At 32.5% G+C, this 14795-nt stretch overlaps 1 protein-coding gene across 3 annotated transcripts in view; it reads left to right on the top strand.

The window, feature by feature from the left end:
• Window positions 1-3127: 3127 nt before the first annotated feature.
• The window catches only part of PKL (chromatin remodeling factor CHD3 (PICKLE)), a 72432-nt gene continuing 60764 nt past the window's right edge, over window positions 3128-14795 (top strand). For 2 of the 3 annotated variants that reach the window (XM_086454938.1, XM_086454940.1), the window contains exons 1-5: window positions 3128-3250; window positions 8168-8335; window positions 12204-12338; window positions 12428-12582; window positions 12891-13052. In XM_086454938.1, coding sequence (XP_086311064.1) covers window positions 8171-8335; window positions 12204-12338; window positions 12428-12582; window positions 12891-13052 — 617 coding nt within the window. In that variant the 5' untranslated portion in view covers window positions 3128-3250; window positions 8168-8170. The remainder of the gene's footprint in view (window positions 3251-8167; window positions 8336-12203; window positions 12339-12427; window positions 12583-12890; window positions 13053-14795) is intronic. The other variant, XM_086454939.1, reaches the window with a different exon arrangement.

The following is a 14795-nucleotide window of genomic DNA, read 5'->3' as shown; positions in this document are numbered from 1 at the left end:
ACCTTCATATGTAGTATGAGATGCATAGGAAAGTAGCATCACAACTGAGATCCGATAGATTCTGTTATATTTTTACTAGTGAACTATGTGGTGTAATGATAGACCGTGGAAAGTGTAGAGAAGTCTTAGAGAATAATACATTGTGTTTGATAGACTTAGATGAAGATTACTAGTCAATGATCATTAACAATCTAGAATAGTTAAGTGTATTGACACTTCGTGAAAGAACATGTACCTTATGGTCACAATCAACGCCCAACCTGAATCAGATAAATAATTATTCAATCGTGGTAAATGCAGCGACCGACGACAAATTAAGAAACTAGCGATTGGATTCCACATCAGTAAAGTCTGGAATAATTCAGATGGTATCTAGTCATGGTTCTTAACACTCTTAACAAACACACTATCACTACTTGTGTTTAAATTTGTTTAACATGCTTTTCTGTTTAAGTTGGTAAGTGTTTTGAAACTATTTATATTTGTTTCAGTTATTTTCAACATGTTTATTCTTTTTTACTGTTATCTAAATTTAAAAAAAATTTGCATGTCTTCAAACATATTAAAATATTTTTTCCCATGTTAAGAGACTTAGGTGCTGTTTGTTAAACTGAACAAATAAGTGCTGAATGATTATAATTGCTGAAACTGTATAAGCACTGAATTTAAGTGTTGAAATTGTTATCTGTTTACCGATCTGAATTGTGCTGAACTGATTCAAATTAAGCGTTGTAATCACATAAATCTGTTTCTTACTTAATGCTGAAAATTGATAAATTGACTATATTACCCTTTTTAACAGTTGTATGTTTAAGGGGAAATTATTAATAAAATTCAAAAATAAAAATTATTTATTAAAAAAATACTAAATTTAATGAAATTCGTTTTGGGAACCTAGCCGAACAAATTCTCTTTCCTCCATATCATTTAAAAAGTAAATTTTAAAATTTTTTAATTCAAATTAAAAAATAATATTATTTCAAATTAAAAATAGAGAATATTAAATATAAATATTTCGTTAAATATTAAATATTAAATATTTCAAAAAAATAAAAAAGGAAAGAGGAAATTTTTCTCTCCTCTTTTATTTTTTTGAAATATTTAATATTATTTAAATGCGTGGAGGAGAGAGAAAATTTTGATCCTTTAAAGGTCAAAATTTTCTCTCTCTTTAATTTGAATTAATATTATTTTTTAATTTAAATTAATATTATTTAATTTGAATTAATATTATTTAATTTGAATTAATATTATTTAAATACGTAGATGAGAGAGAAAATAGGAGAGATAATATTGGTGTGGGTTGCCTTATTAATTTGTGGGGTGCTTATATCATTATCCTTAGGACATAAGAGGTAATATCTTTTCAAGTATAAGGGCATACTTGTCCGTGGTGAAAAAGACCGGTGCTTACCGCTTCAACAAAAAAATTAAGTGATCCAATTTCACTTAATGTTTTTCACTTATTTTTCAACAATAAGTGCTGAAAATGTGAAGTAAACAAACGTGCTGATTGCTGAAGTTGAATTGCATTCAGCATTAAGTGCTGAAATCAGCATTAAACAAACACCCCCTTAGTTTGGAATAGTATTTTCTTGCTAGATAACTCCCCCGTGACTCACCCTATGAATTTCAGTTGCAAACCTTCCCTCGTTGATGAGCAGTTAAAGGAACCATTAGTGGAGTATTATCTTGTTGGTCACATTGACGATCATATTCCTCTTCTAGGTGATAACTAAAATTATTTCTATTAGTTCTATCTTAGTTTAGATGTTAGAATTTTTCTATTTTAATTGTTGAGAGTAGGGTTTGACGTTAGAATGAGGTTTTGCCAAATTTTCTTTTCTTGATAGATATTAAGTTTTAGTTAGTGTTTCAGTTATTTTGTGGATATTTTTCACATTTATATTTCAATTTTATTAGATCTTTCCATTGCGATATTACATTTATCATCTTATACCTTATTTATGATTATTATCATCGTTGAATATGTATTTTAGTGCTTTGAATTTTAGCATGGAATCATGGCGATTCGTGTTAATGGTAGTTGAAATACTTGTTGGGATGTAGATGATATATAAATTTTGATTATACTGGTATGTACATGTGAATTTTTTTTTCATAAGTCCAGTTTTTAAGGGAAATTCTATTGAAATTATTATTTGAAAGAAATTCACATAATATTTAAGATTTTGATTTTTCTCTCCACTCTCGAGATTTGGAAAAATCTAAATCCTAAATTGAGCACGTGGCAATGTTGCATTTAAAAAGATAAAATCTACAAGATTTAACGAGATATATTTGGATGTAAAGTTTGAACTTCTTACGCAAAATCCATTACAAAAAATTTTGCTCATTAAATAAGATCCAAAACCGTGGAAAGAAAGTGTTGGCAAATTTTCTAGAGAAGACTAATAATTTTTAGGAGCATTCAACATATTTTTTTGTGGAACTTTGTTATTGACAAAATTAAATTTATAATTGAGTTTAATTTGTTAACATTGATAATAGTCATTGTTTATATCTGTATGGTGATATATCGTCTTCTTTTTATAATGAGTGCAATATTTTCTAATCCTTTTTCATATATTATATGTGATGTTTATTGATATTTTTTGTTGTTGTTGTTTGAACGAGTGTTATATTGTTGAGATTATAATTTGTGCCAAACCGTTGTAATTTTTGAAGAGTGTGTTTTAATCTTTAATTAGGATGTGATAAATAATTTAAGAAATTCGGGTGCTAATTTCTCATATAATTTAAAAAATTAGAGTGTAATAATTTAATTTTTTCACAAAAGAATGATTTTAACGTAATTATGCATGTAATTATCACTATATATATATATATATATATATATATATATATATTTTTTTTTATATAACTCTAACGAGAAAAATAATTTTACGCAAAATTTTCCATGCTGTATTCAAACAATGAAAAAAGGTCTGCCAAATAATATTTTGTTTGGAATCAAACACGCCCTCACCAGCTTGTTATGATATCTTAAAAAACTTTAGGGTGGTTATTTCTTAAAATCTCCCAACAGGATCTATCAAAAGTGGCATTTCTGCTATTTCATTGACGAACAAGGTTAATTTCGTAATTACATATTTCATCAGTTAATAAAAGCAAACAAAAGGGCGAACGAAGTTCATTTTATTTCGAGAGATTCCGTGAAAATTTTGGTTCCTTGCTTTCAGAGAGTTTCTTCAGTCTCTCTCCCTTTCTCCGCAGACGAAAAGCCAAGGTACGAACCTTCGTTCGAGCGCTATTGCTCGTATCTTTTTTTTTTTTTCTTAGGGTTTTGGATCTTGTTTAGCTTCTTTTCTGAATCCGTAATCCGTGCTTCGTCAAAAATAAGGTCTAGTAAGTTAAATCTGTACTAGAACTAGACTTCGGATCTGCAATGCGAAACCCTAGTTCTGGTTTCATGGAAAAATCGTCACTCTAGTGTCTATGTTCTTTAACAATTGCTTTTTGTTGCAGAAAATCAATATCTTCTTCATTTCTCTTGCATGAATCGACTGCGCTAATCTGAGTTTTTCTTGAGTTGTTCGTTGAGTTTCGGTGTCATTTGTATGCATTTCGCTTCAATTTTTGTGTGTAATGGCTTACCTGAAAGTGGAGAGTTCGCTTTAAGTTGTCAATTAGATTGTAGACACAGTCCAACGAGTTTTAAAATGGAATCTGAAGAAAGATACGATTTTGTGGAACTCGTCCATCACTAAAACTGAGAAATTTGCTATTACTTTTCAGAGCCAGTTGGATTGATTGGTAACTTGAATAAGCGACCCCAGAAACCTAAAAGACTTCGCTGAAATTTTTAACCACAATTGTTTCTTGTGAAATTTTACAAAAAATTGTGCCAATGATGATGCTCACGAATCGTTAAAACTCTAAACATGATGAAACAGCTATAAAATCTTTAAATCTTTAAATGCGCCCAACAAAAAAATCTGCATCATAATATTATTTCACAGTCCTTTCTCAGATGTTGTTGTCTAGTGGTACATCTTGAGAACATTCAATAAAATTCTGGTCTTTTATATGGAAATCTAGAGAAAAGAAAATGGATGAACTTTACTTTTTTTAAGTTGCTGAATGAACAACAATCTCGCTGTTATTTTGGCATTAAGACTGATTCTTCTTCCCCTTTTTAACCTTACTATTCACTAACTTTGGCTAAAGTTAGGAATATTTATTTGAGACTTGGACTGAAGCTAGAATTCTCTATGAGCCATCACTAAATGCTTAGGTTTATCAATTTAATTCTTTCACATATGGTGGAAATTTTCAATCATCTTTGCCTCTTATGAATTATGAGTTATACATTTGTATTATTATTTTTCTTCCAAGTGGTTTGATTTTAGGTGGGAGTGCCTGTTATGGGCGATTGTGCAATAGATTAAAGTCATTTTATTGGCTACATACAATTACCCTAGTTTAAATTGTCTTTTGCGAGGCTCGTTGAACTCAGTATACCCCCTACTCCATGTTGTATTCTCTTTTTAGCAGACTTGTAAAATTCATGGCTGTTGCACGCAAATATATATTTATTTTAAATAAAATTATAAATTATTATTTTAAATTCAAGTGATTTGATTTGTATTGGTTTCATCTTATATTCCATACTTTCTTTTATTTCAAATTTTTATTCCATTATTTTTTATGATTGTTGCATATCTATTTTGTGTTTGATTTTGCTTTAGATTCATGTGAACCATCTGAATTTTATCTTGTCATGGGGTTGTTTTCTTTTAGTTAATCCTCTCCGTGTCTTCATTAAATTTATTTTGGTTTGATATAATTTTTAATTTTTTAATATACTTTATTTGGATTTCTTATGAATGTAAGATATCTTAATTTCCGTAAAGTGAGAGCACCCGTGGTGCTTAACCTTACCACTATCTTTGGAATATAGTTGAAGTGCACCCTTTATGTTTTCTTTTTTTCCTTATCAAGTGCTAGATGAAAAATCTGAACTCCTTTGTATGCTATATTTTTATTTGATAGTCTTTTACAATGCCTTATAAATAGGAAAATCATTATCAATTTCTTAACAAGTTTCTTTGTTTTTGTTACCCAAAAATTCAGTTGTGTTGGTTTTGGTGAAGTTTTTCCTGATTGAATTTATGCTCATGCGAATTTAGATTCAATCGGGCATATTGATACCAATTGAAACCTAGGCCTTCATCAGAAATAAAAGATTGAGAGTTGAATCATCTTCTGAATTAAGTATTCAAAATATTATATTTGACCTGCTATTTGAATTAAGTATTTGAAAGTTTCAATCAACCATATAAAACCTTAAACTAATTTCATAAAGACCTCTCAAATTACTCGAGCAACTATTCAAAAATATTTTTGAGCCAACATGTCATAAAAATTTACTCGTCAATATGTTTTTTATACGTATGATTTTTTTCACCTATCATACCACATGATTTTATTTAAATTCAAAATAATATTTTGAAAACTACTATTTTCTATTATAACACATCGACAATTCTTGTAAATTTATTTATTACTATAAATAGTAACAATGTATAATATTAATATTAATTTAAAAAAAGAGAAATATTTTTTAGTCTAACTCATCTAAAATACTTGTAATAATGAACTTATTTTTAAAATTAATTATTACTATAAATAACAGTAATAAAGGGTATTGATTTTACACTTCAAAAATTCTTTTTATTTTACTAATTTACTTTTAAATTAATTATTATTGGGAAAATAAAGTATATACTTTCAAGAATAATATTTTTAGGTCCAACTGGCTCCAATTTTTATTTTTTTCAAATTTATTACAAATATCAATGTTTTCAGAGGTGTTTGAAGAGTATGTCTCGAGGTGCGCCTCAGTGTGAGGCACTCAAAAACGCATTGAGGCGAGGTAGGTTGAGGCGTCCATACACTTGAGGCGTTATGAAGCATTAAAAAGGCATACACCTCAGTCGAGGCACGTGACCGAAGTGTATGTTTTTTTTTTTGCTAAGGCGACATAAGCTTTTCTTGTAAATATAAATGATTTTTTATTTCCATTTTAAGTATTATTTTACACCTATGCTTCCCATACTAAATATGTTATTGTATAGGTATGAGTCAGAAATTTCTTCTTTTAAACCTTTTTTTATTTTTTATTTTGATGTATTTTCTGTAAGAATGATTAGACTTTCTAATGCATGGTACCATTGAATATATATATATTTATTTCAAAGTCCTCCAAACTGGTTTACAAAGCCAACAAGTAGATTGATTTTCTACTTTCATGGTGTCTTTTCCTATTTTTTATATATAAATTATCTATATGTTTAATATTATTTATTTAAAAATTTCATGCGCAAGAAGCTTATGCTTTACGCCTTGAGGCACTCGAGATTCCAACACCTTGTCTCACGCCTTAGCGTTTGGAAACATTGAGAAATATAATGAGTCCAACGTAGCCAATAATTCTATAAAAACAAAAATACTTCTAAATAATTAATATTTAAAAATATTTCTGTGTCCAATATGTCTCAAAATGGTAAAATTTCTTGCCTTTTTCTTCAACCTTAAGATTCTACCAACTTTAACATTAAAAAATTACAAAATTTACTATCAACTTCTACCATACAAATTTTTTTTTAAAGGTCCACTTCGACCTTAGGTTCTATCTTGTTCAACCTTAGAACCTCACGAAACAATATAGGATTTTTGAAGTAAAGATGATGGAGTTTTGTACATAAAAATGAAGTGTTTTTTTTAAAACTAGGGAATAAGGTAAAGTTGAAAAGATTGGAGGAAGATTATACATTGAAGTCATTTTTCATTGGTCTAGAAGAAAAAACTAAGGTCAAGGGGCATGTCATCAGTTTAAAAATATAGTGGTATCTAAAAATATTCATCAAACGTGGTTTAAAACCATAGAGGTATCTGAAATATTGGTGGCAGGGGCATCTCATCAGTTAAAAAACCTAAGGACTTTGGAGTTGAGAGAAGTGAGTTACCATACTTGGTTAAAAAGACGTGGGCGAATATTATAATAATTTTTTTAAATAAATACAGACAAAAAGTACGGGATCTATTTACTTTTAGAAGGTATAGGATTTTATCCGCCGATCCGCTTTTGTTAATCTTATATTTATGGCCTTGCAAAGCAAAATTTAAGGTAAACAAGGTCGAGAAATTTTGTCATTCTTTACTGATCTTGGAAATTTCAATCGTTGTAATGATTTTCATGTTCTTCTAAAGTAATGTATTAAAAAAATGTTCTCTTGGAGGAAGGCTTTTGTTGTTTTCATGGGGATAAGTTTCTAGGATCTTTTGTTTTTATGGCTCAGTCTGTAATTAGTAGTTATTGATTGTTTCTGTATTCCCTTTTGCTTTCTCCTTTTATTTCGTTAGGTCTCTTCGACGTCCTTGCTTCATTTCCATTTTATTGCAAAGTTGGTAGTATGGAATTATGGATTCAAATATTTGAATCAATTTTAATTTGGTCCAGGAGTTTGGAATATGGATTTGGATTTACATTGGAATCTGAAATCACAAAATTTTATTTATTTTTTATTTTTTGAGATTTTTCTATGTTTCTCTTTATTGGAACTTTTGGTACTTGTTGATTTGAAAATTTAATATTTTTTATTGAAATAATTAATGCTCATGAGGCTTGCGCCTTACTTCTTGGGGTATAACTTGGCCAGTGAAATGCCTCGCCTCACATCTTGGTATCTAAAAACATTGTGCAGCCTATGCTCTCCTCATGCGTTGATGCTCACATGATTTATTTAGTGAGTTGGAAATGAATTGTTGCAACCCTTGCTAGTAAAGATGGATAAAATTTAGTTTACCACCGTGAAATAATTATTTTATTGATTCCTGAAAATTATTTCTTTGTTTTCTTATACTATATATATGCATAAATTAACCTTCCATAATCCATTTTATTTTGTGGACATAGTTTTCTTTCACATGCAAATTGATTCATAAATTGATACTTCTCAAATTAACATCCATAGTGGCTATTCTCTGCGATATGTTAATCATTCTCAAGTGATGCCTGGTTTTTTGAGCTAAATACGCTTTGATAACAACTTTAAACATCTCTTTTGGATTGAACTTTTTATCCTTTCTAATTCTTTTTATTAATATCACAAGAAAGTTGACTTCCATTCTTATTTTGTAGAATATGAGTAGTTTGGTGGAAAGACTTCGCATAAGGTCAGATCGAAAACCTTTGTATAATGTAGATGAATCAGATGATGAGGCTGATATAGCGCCAAGATCTGGGCCTACCAATCAATACAAGGCCGAAAGAATAATTAGAACTGATGCGGTATGTTTTCTTCATTTGGTTTATATATGCGTTTCATTTTGGTTTATTACTCATAAAGATACTATTTGTGTGATTGCCTGGAGTAACCTTTCATATGGTACAATTTTTCTATCTTTGGTGTTAAGTTGCTTGAGCGTTCACAAACTTATCTCTCTCTCTCTCTGTCTCTCTCTCCATATCCCTCCCTCCCTCCTTCCAGGGAAAATGATACATTCATGACTTCCTTTATCTTTTATGGAATGGGATAAGGGCTAAAGGTTGAAATAAGGTAATCTCTGCCGCCTATTGTGGGGGATGAGGTCTTTGATGTTTGTTTTTCTGTTAAGAATAGTTGTCCATTCAGCAGGGATGATTGGGGTGGGGGTTGGGGGAAGCTAATTTATTTCACGAGCAGGAACTAGTCTAATCATTGATGCATATGGGTCTTCTTACATCCAGCAGGCGGAGAAATAAATATTTGAGGAGATTATTTTGGCCCTGGTTATGGAAAAAAATTGGCACTATTATGAGGGTAATAGAAATTCTCGAGGAGGTAGTCCAATTTAGTTGATTCCTAGGGACAAATGTTACTATTTATGATAAGGATGATTGCAAAAAGGTCCATTCAACGGGTGACTGGGGTGGGTGTTGGGTGAAGCTAGTTTATTTCATGAGTAGGAACTAATCTACTATGAGAATATTGATGCAGGCAGGGGGACAAATAGTTATGCGAGGAGGAAATTTTGCCCTGGATATGTAGAAAATTGGGTATTATTAGAGGCTTGCTCGAGATATCATGCGTGGGTAATGACTGTTAAGTTAAAAAAACTCATGTAAGATACCGAGAGAAGTAACAAAGAATTACAAAGTAATAGGGAGGAGGTGAAGTTCGAAGGCCACAAAAATGGATCAAAAAAGCTTTTTGGATCATTGAAATGTGGTGAGGTTGCCGAGATTGCGAGGTTTATTGAGTGCATTTCTCGGGTCCACATTGACTTATTGTTGGATGAAAAATGGGAGTGCGAGGCTAGCAAGGATAAATTGTTCTTAGTCAGATCATTTTACTAAGCTAATGTTACCTATCCAATCCCTTATTTTCCTGTCAAAGCAATCTGGGGTCCCAAAGTTCCTTTAAAGATTTCTTTTCATTTGGGCGGTAACTTTGGTAAAATCCTCGCCTTGAATCAAGTAATGGAAACTTGAATCGTCTTGGTCAAGCATTGTTCCCTTTGTAAATTGAGTGGTGAGACGGTTAATCATGTTTTATACACTATCCCTTTGCTAGAGATATTCTGACCTAGTTTCTCGCTCTTTTCAAAATACCATGGTGTTTTCTTAACTCTATTCTCTCAGTGTTTGATAGTTGGTATGTCAACAATATCATCCTTAATGAAAGGGCATTTGATGGAAATGAACATTCCTTGCAAGATGTGCTTTTCTCAGTTTTGGGTCTTCTTTTCTTCTGGAGCAAGTTGCTTGGTGAGTTCAAGAGAGTTTTCTTCAAGCATTTTCTATTTAGATAGGACTCGTTATATTCAGCTTAAGTGGTTTTTTGATGTTCCTTGGAAAGGCTGTTGTGGTCTACCCTTTTATTACTGTTTTTTCTTCTTGCTTTGTATTGTAGGTGGCCTCCTTTTTTCCTAATCAATATAACTTTTTTTTCTTAGCCTATCAAAAAAGAATATGGCTCCTTTTACATCTTCCATCTCTATTATGCTAAATCATTTGTGCAACTTGGGTCTTAGAAGAAACCTAAACAATTGGAAGTTGGGGGTCGTTTCTAAACTTGTAGCTTAGATTAATATGTTCTTTGTATCCTTTTCCGAGGTATTAACCTAGAAGGGAAAAAAACTTGTCTTAGTCAGATCATTTTGTTTGGCCATCCATCAGGTTCCTCATCAGATTCCCTGCTTCATTGATTTGGGCCTCTCATATTTGCACTGAGATGTCGTTTTGTATTCACTAGTGGACCACTTAATTTATCACAAGCAGATCATGATCAAGTATCAACTTTTGCATCATGTGCAAGATGGGTAGGCAATTAGTGAATCATTGCTACTTGATTGCCTATTGCAACATACAAGGGAACTGTGGGCTCATTTTTTGGAATTCTTTAGACTTTGCTTGGTTATGTTAGGGTGTGTTGTAGGTGCCTTCAATAGTTAGAGGTGTTATTCCTTTTTTTCTTTCACTATTTGTTATGACAAATGGAAAGAAACGAACTCTCAGGTCTTCGGTGGGAAAGGTCGGAGAAGATTAAGTTAATGATACTCAAGGTTAAAGTGTTGCTCGTTCATTGTTTTTCTGCAGATAACGAATGTAAATTGTTGTTTTTTGGCACCAGTTACCTCCACATACATAATTCTAGCGCTTTGGTCCTAACTACACTACTATATAAAGAAGTAGGCCCCCCTACGCACAACCACCTTAGCCCTTCGGCCCCCCTGGGTCCTGGAGCTTGCTACTAGCACACTACGGCTTTTCAGCCTCCGTTTGCTACTTGCGTTAGATTGGATGAAGGTGAAGGCTTTGAAAGGCAATGCAATTGGTTTGTATTTACTTAATGGCTATTGTGCTTTTTGCTGGTGGCGAGACCGAGAATGGCTAGTATGTGTGAGACGGGTAATCAAGAGTTGAAGGAACGGTGCATTGCATTATTTTGATCTTTTTTCCTATTGAAAGCACATCGCCCAACATCCCTTCGCCTAGTTTTGAACCACACTAAAGGATATAGAGGTACCGTTCAAGAGTGACTTGGGTCTATAAGAGGCAGAAGAATCCCTTGAATCAGGCTGAAGATGCGCCTTCAATGATTTTGTTTTTAGGTGGGAGTCATTGTTTTTGGTCCTTCCTAGATTTGATGGAACATTCTGATTGATGTCTCGTTTATCTAGGTTGTATATTTTGGTGGGATTCGTCCATTTTGTGTAATGGAAACTTTTTTTCCATGTGATGTGGTGTCTCCACTCCCTTTGGAAGTGGGATTAATCCTCATGGGTACGCCCTGCGACATAAATTGGCGTATCAGATGTACATAAAGTTCAAAATACACATTTGAAAATTAAACAACAACAAAAGCAAAGCCTTATCCCAAAGATTTAGGATAGGCTAAATAATTCCTATTCCTCCATTCCACTATCTACAGTGAAGTCTTTTGTTATTGAAAACAAGTTCATATTCTCTTTGAGCATCTCCAAACACTTTCAGTTGGGTCTTCCTTTTCCTTTTTAGGACCTTTAACTTGAATATTACTTCTAAGTTCTAATTGGTTTAGTAGTTGGCCTTCGTTGAAGATGCCCAAACCATCTCAGTCGACTTTCCCTTAATTTTGGGTTGTTTGTTGTCTTGTTTTTTCTTGTCTTTCTTTTTTTCTTTTCGTTGTTTTCTTGTATCTGGGGCCACCTCACCCGCTTTTTTAATAAAATTTATACTTTTTTTATTATTTGTTGTCTATTGGTCCTATGTTTTTCTTTGACTGCGTTCATTTCTAATTTTATCTTTCCTAGCCTTCCCACTCATCCTCTCAACATCCTTAGCTCTGTTATGTGCAATTTGTTAAGATGATTAAAGCATAGCTGGTTTTACTGTTGTCTTTAAAATTTTTTTTTTTAATTTGATTGGTATGCATCTGTCACGTTGTACTTCTGGATCCAACTCTGATTCTATGGCCAACACCACCCCCAATCTCTCCATCCTTATGTCTAATATGCCAGAATAGCATAAGTGGTTGCTTTGGGGTATTCCTAGACCATCAATTTTGACTGGATGTCCCTTCTCTTGGGTCTCAATTCTAAATTTACTTGTGTATTGACTCCAGTTCCCGTACCTATGCCCATGTAATTTTGATTATGCCCTTATAAAAACCGCCAATTTATTTTATAGTGTTTGTTTTCTTTTAATTTTATAGAAAGATGACTCATGTCAACGCTGTGGAGAAAGTGGTGATCTTCTTAGATGCGAGACATGCAATTATGCTTACCATTCTAAGTGTTTGCTTCCTCCGTTGAAAGTTCCTCCTGACAGCTGGAGCTGCCCAGAATGTGTATGATGCAATAATAACATTTCAATCATTTTGAATATTTTTGAGCTTAAAATATCTTGTTTTATTGACCCAACATTTGGTTGCTGCAGGTGAGCCCTCTAAATGATATTGAAAAGATATTGGACTGCGAAATGAGACCTACCGTGGCTGATGATAGCGATGCCTCACAGCTGGGCTCAAAGCAAATATTTGTTAAACAATATCTTGTAAAGTGGAAGGGATTGTCTTATCTGCACTGCACATGGTAATCCCTGGCCTAATGGTTGCCAATATAGTTAAATCATTTTTGTAAAAAAACCATATATTTGCGACCACTAATGTCGCTTCAATTAATTTTCTTGAAACAAGTTCAGTTACCGTACAGAGCTGTATACTTGTTTGTTGCAGCTTATCCAACATTCTCCATTCTTCTGTTCTGTTACTGTACAGAGCTGTATACTTGTTTGTTGCAGCTTCTTTTGCTTGCTTCTGAACTCAATACTTAAGCTTTATTGGGTTTGTAATGCTTCTGGATTTTGTTGTTCACTTACCTGTCATTGACTACGTCCGCAGGGTGCCAGATAAGGAATTCCTTAAAGCTTTTAAGTCACATCCTCGTCTGCGGACTAAAGTAAATAACTTTCATCATAAAATGGAAATGGTGAATAGCTCTGAAGATGACTTGACTGCAATTCGACCTGAATGGACCACAGTAGATAGGATTCTTGCTAACAGGTTCAACTGCTTGACTGCTTTTTGTTGTTTTCTTCCTTTTTTGGTACAGGGTTCATTGTAAAATTAAGAGTTGGTGCCATCGGATAAAGCAGTAGAGGCATAGTTTTGCTTTACTTTGATCTACCAACTTCAGTGTAGTAGCATTCTCTTATACATCAGTTATTCTTCTATTAACAGCGATGATTACTTGAGCTTGCACAATCATATTTTCAGCTCTTCACATCTTTGGTTCTTGTATTTGTGCTGCTTTATTTCTTATTCTGATTATTCCACTGATCCTAGGGTAACACTTACCTTTGTTTGTTTAAACTTGACCCAATCAACCAAGTGTGCTACAGTCCTGTTGGAATTAGACTTCATTCACACAAGAGAATTGATTTGAGATTGAATGTTCCTCTCTGTATGTGTTGTTCATCCACTACCTACTTTTCATTCTTTTGCAGATGGACCTAAACTTTTAGACATTTTTTTAATTACTTGTAAATTTTAGATTGTTTTGATGGGTCCTTGTTTACTGTCTTTTACCATGTTTGAAGGATTGTTTTTAGACATATATTATTAAATTTCGACGTATTTCCACTAAATATTTTGAATTATTTCAATTTCTGCAAGGCTTGATAAGAAATTTAACTGCATTTTCCTTTTGTATTAATTTTGTGAAAATCACTATTCACTTGGTGAAATGTTTTGATGAATAGCACTTCTGGATTGGGAAAAAAAAAAAAAAAAAAATTCAGGTGTGAAGATGCAAAATTTGGTGGACATATTTAGAGAAACAATAAAACTTGACTGGAATATTCTTTTAAGAAAAATCATTCTAAAAGTATTAATTACATTTATAAAAACGATATTATAATATTTATAAAGACCACACCTTAGGAAGTGGAGGTCTTGAGTTTGAATTTCCCCCTTAGGGGCCACCCTCAGGGATTTATCCCAGATATTACCCAGTAAGATTTGGGGTGGGGGACGCATGTGCGTGAGGATTAGTCGGGTACTTTATGAAGCCCGGGCACCTCGATTACCAAAAAAATATTTGTAAAAACAGTAAATATTATAAATTGCTTATAGAAAGGACTTGTAAATTACACATAATATTCAATCATGAGTAGAAGATGAATTATGTCTGGTTAGGTATCTATATATCATCTTATTTTGATGTATTTAAAGTATACTATAACACTCATATAAGTGGGCAGACACAAATATTGTAATTATTCTTCCCATTTCCATGTAGTGTATAGTTGTTTTTACCTGTTGAGCTCTCTGAGCCGTGCCAACAGGAAGTGAAATGCTTGTAATATGCATCTCCACACTGCATATGATTTATTGTTGTTTGATGACTTAGGAATGTGTTTCCATGTATGTTTTAACATTTTCTACAATTTCAATGAAAATTTCCTCAACAATTCCATGGAAATTGTATTACTTTTTTTTGTGTGGACATAATACTATTAAATTAAAACGTAAGTGGGAGGAGTCAAGGTACAATACCTTAATTATTTCAGAATGCTTGAAGGACCTTCCAATGCCTTGAAATACTCATGTTTGAAGCTTGTTTTGTCCCTCTTGCTGATACTGCTTTCACGTTCCAAAAGAAGTCTTGTTCTCTAACAAACCACTATTTTATGGCATTTTCTGTAAATTGTACCACATTATTTAAACATGTTTTTTCTCTTTGCTGTCAGCACTCACAAGTTTTTAGGAGAGAAGGCCAAGCAGGAAAATCTACAAGCCCTAGAA

This window comes from Akebia trifoliata, chromosome 10, assembly GCF_017979445.1.
Source record: "Akebia trifoliata isolate Shusen 1 chromosome 10, ASM1797944v1, whole genome shotgun sequence".
NCBI classification, from domain to species: Eukaryota; Viridiplantae; Streptophyta; class Magnoliopsida; order Ranunculales; family Lardizabalaceae; genus Akebia; species Akebia trifoliata.
The sequence above is the reverse complement of the archived record's forward strand: the minus strand, read 5'-3'. Positions and strand labels throughout refer to the sequence as shown.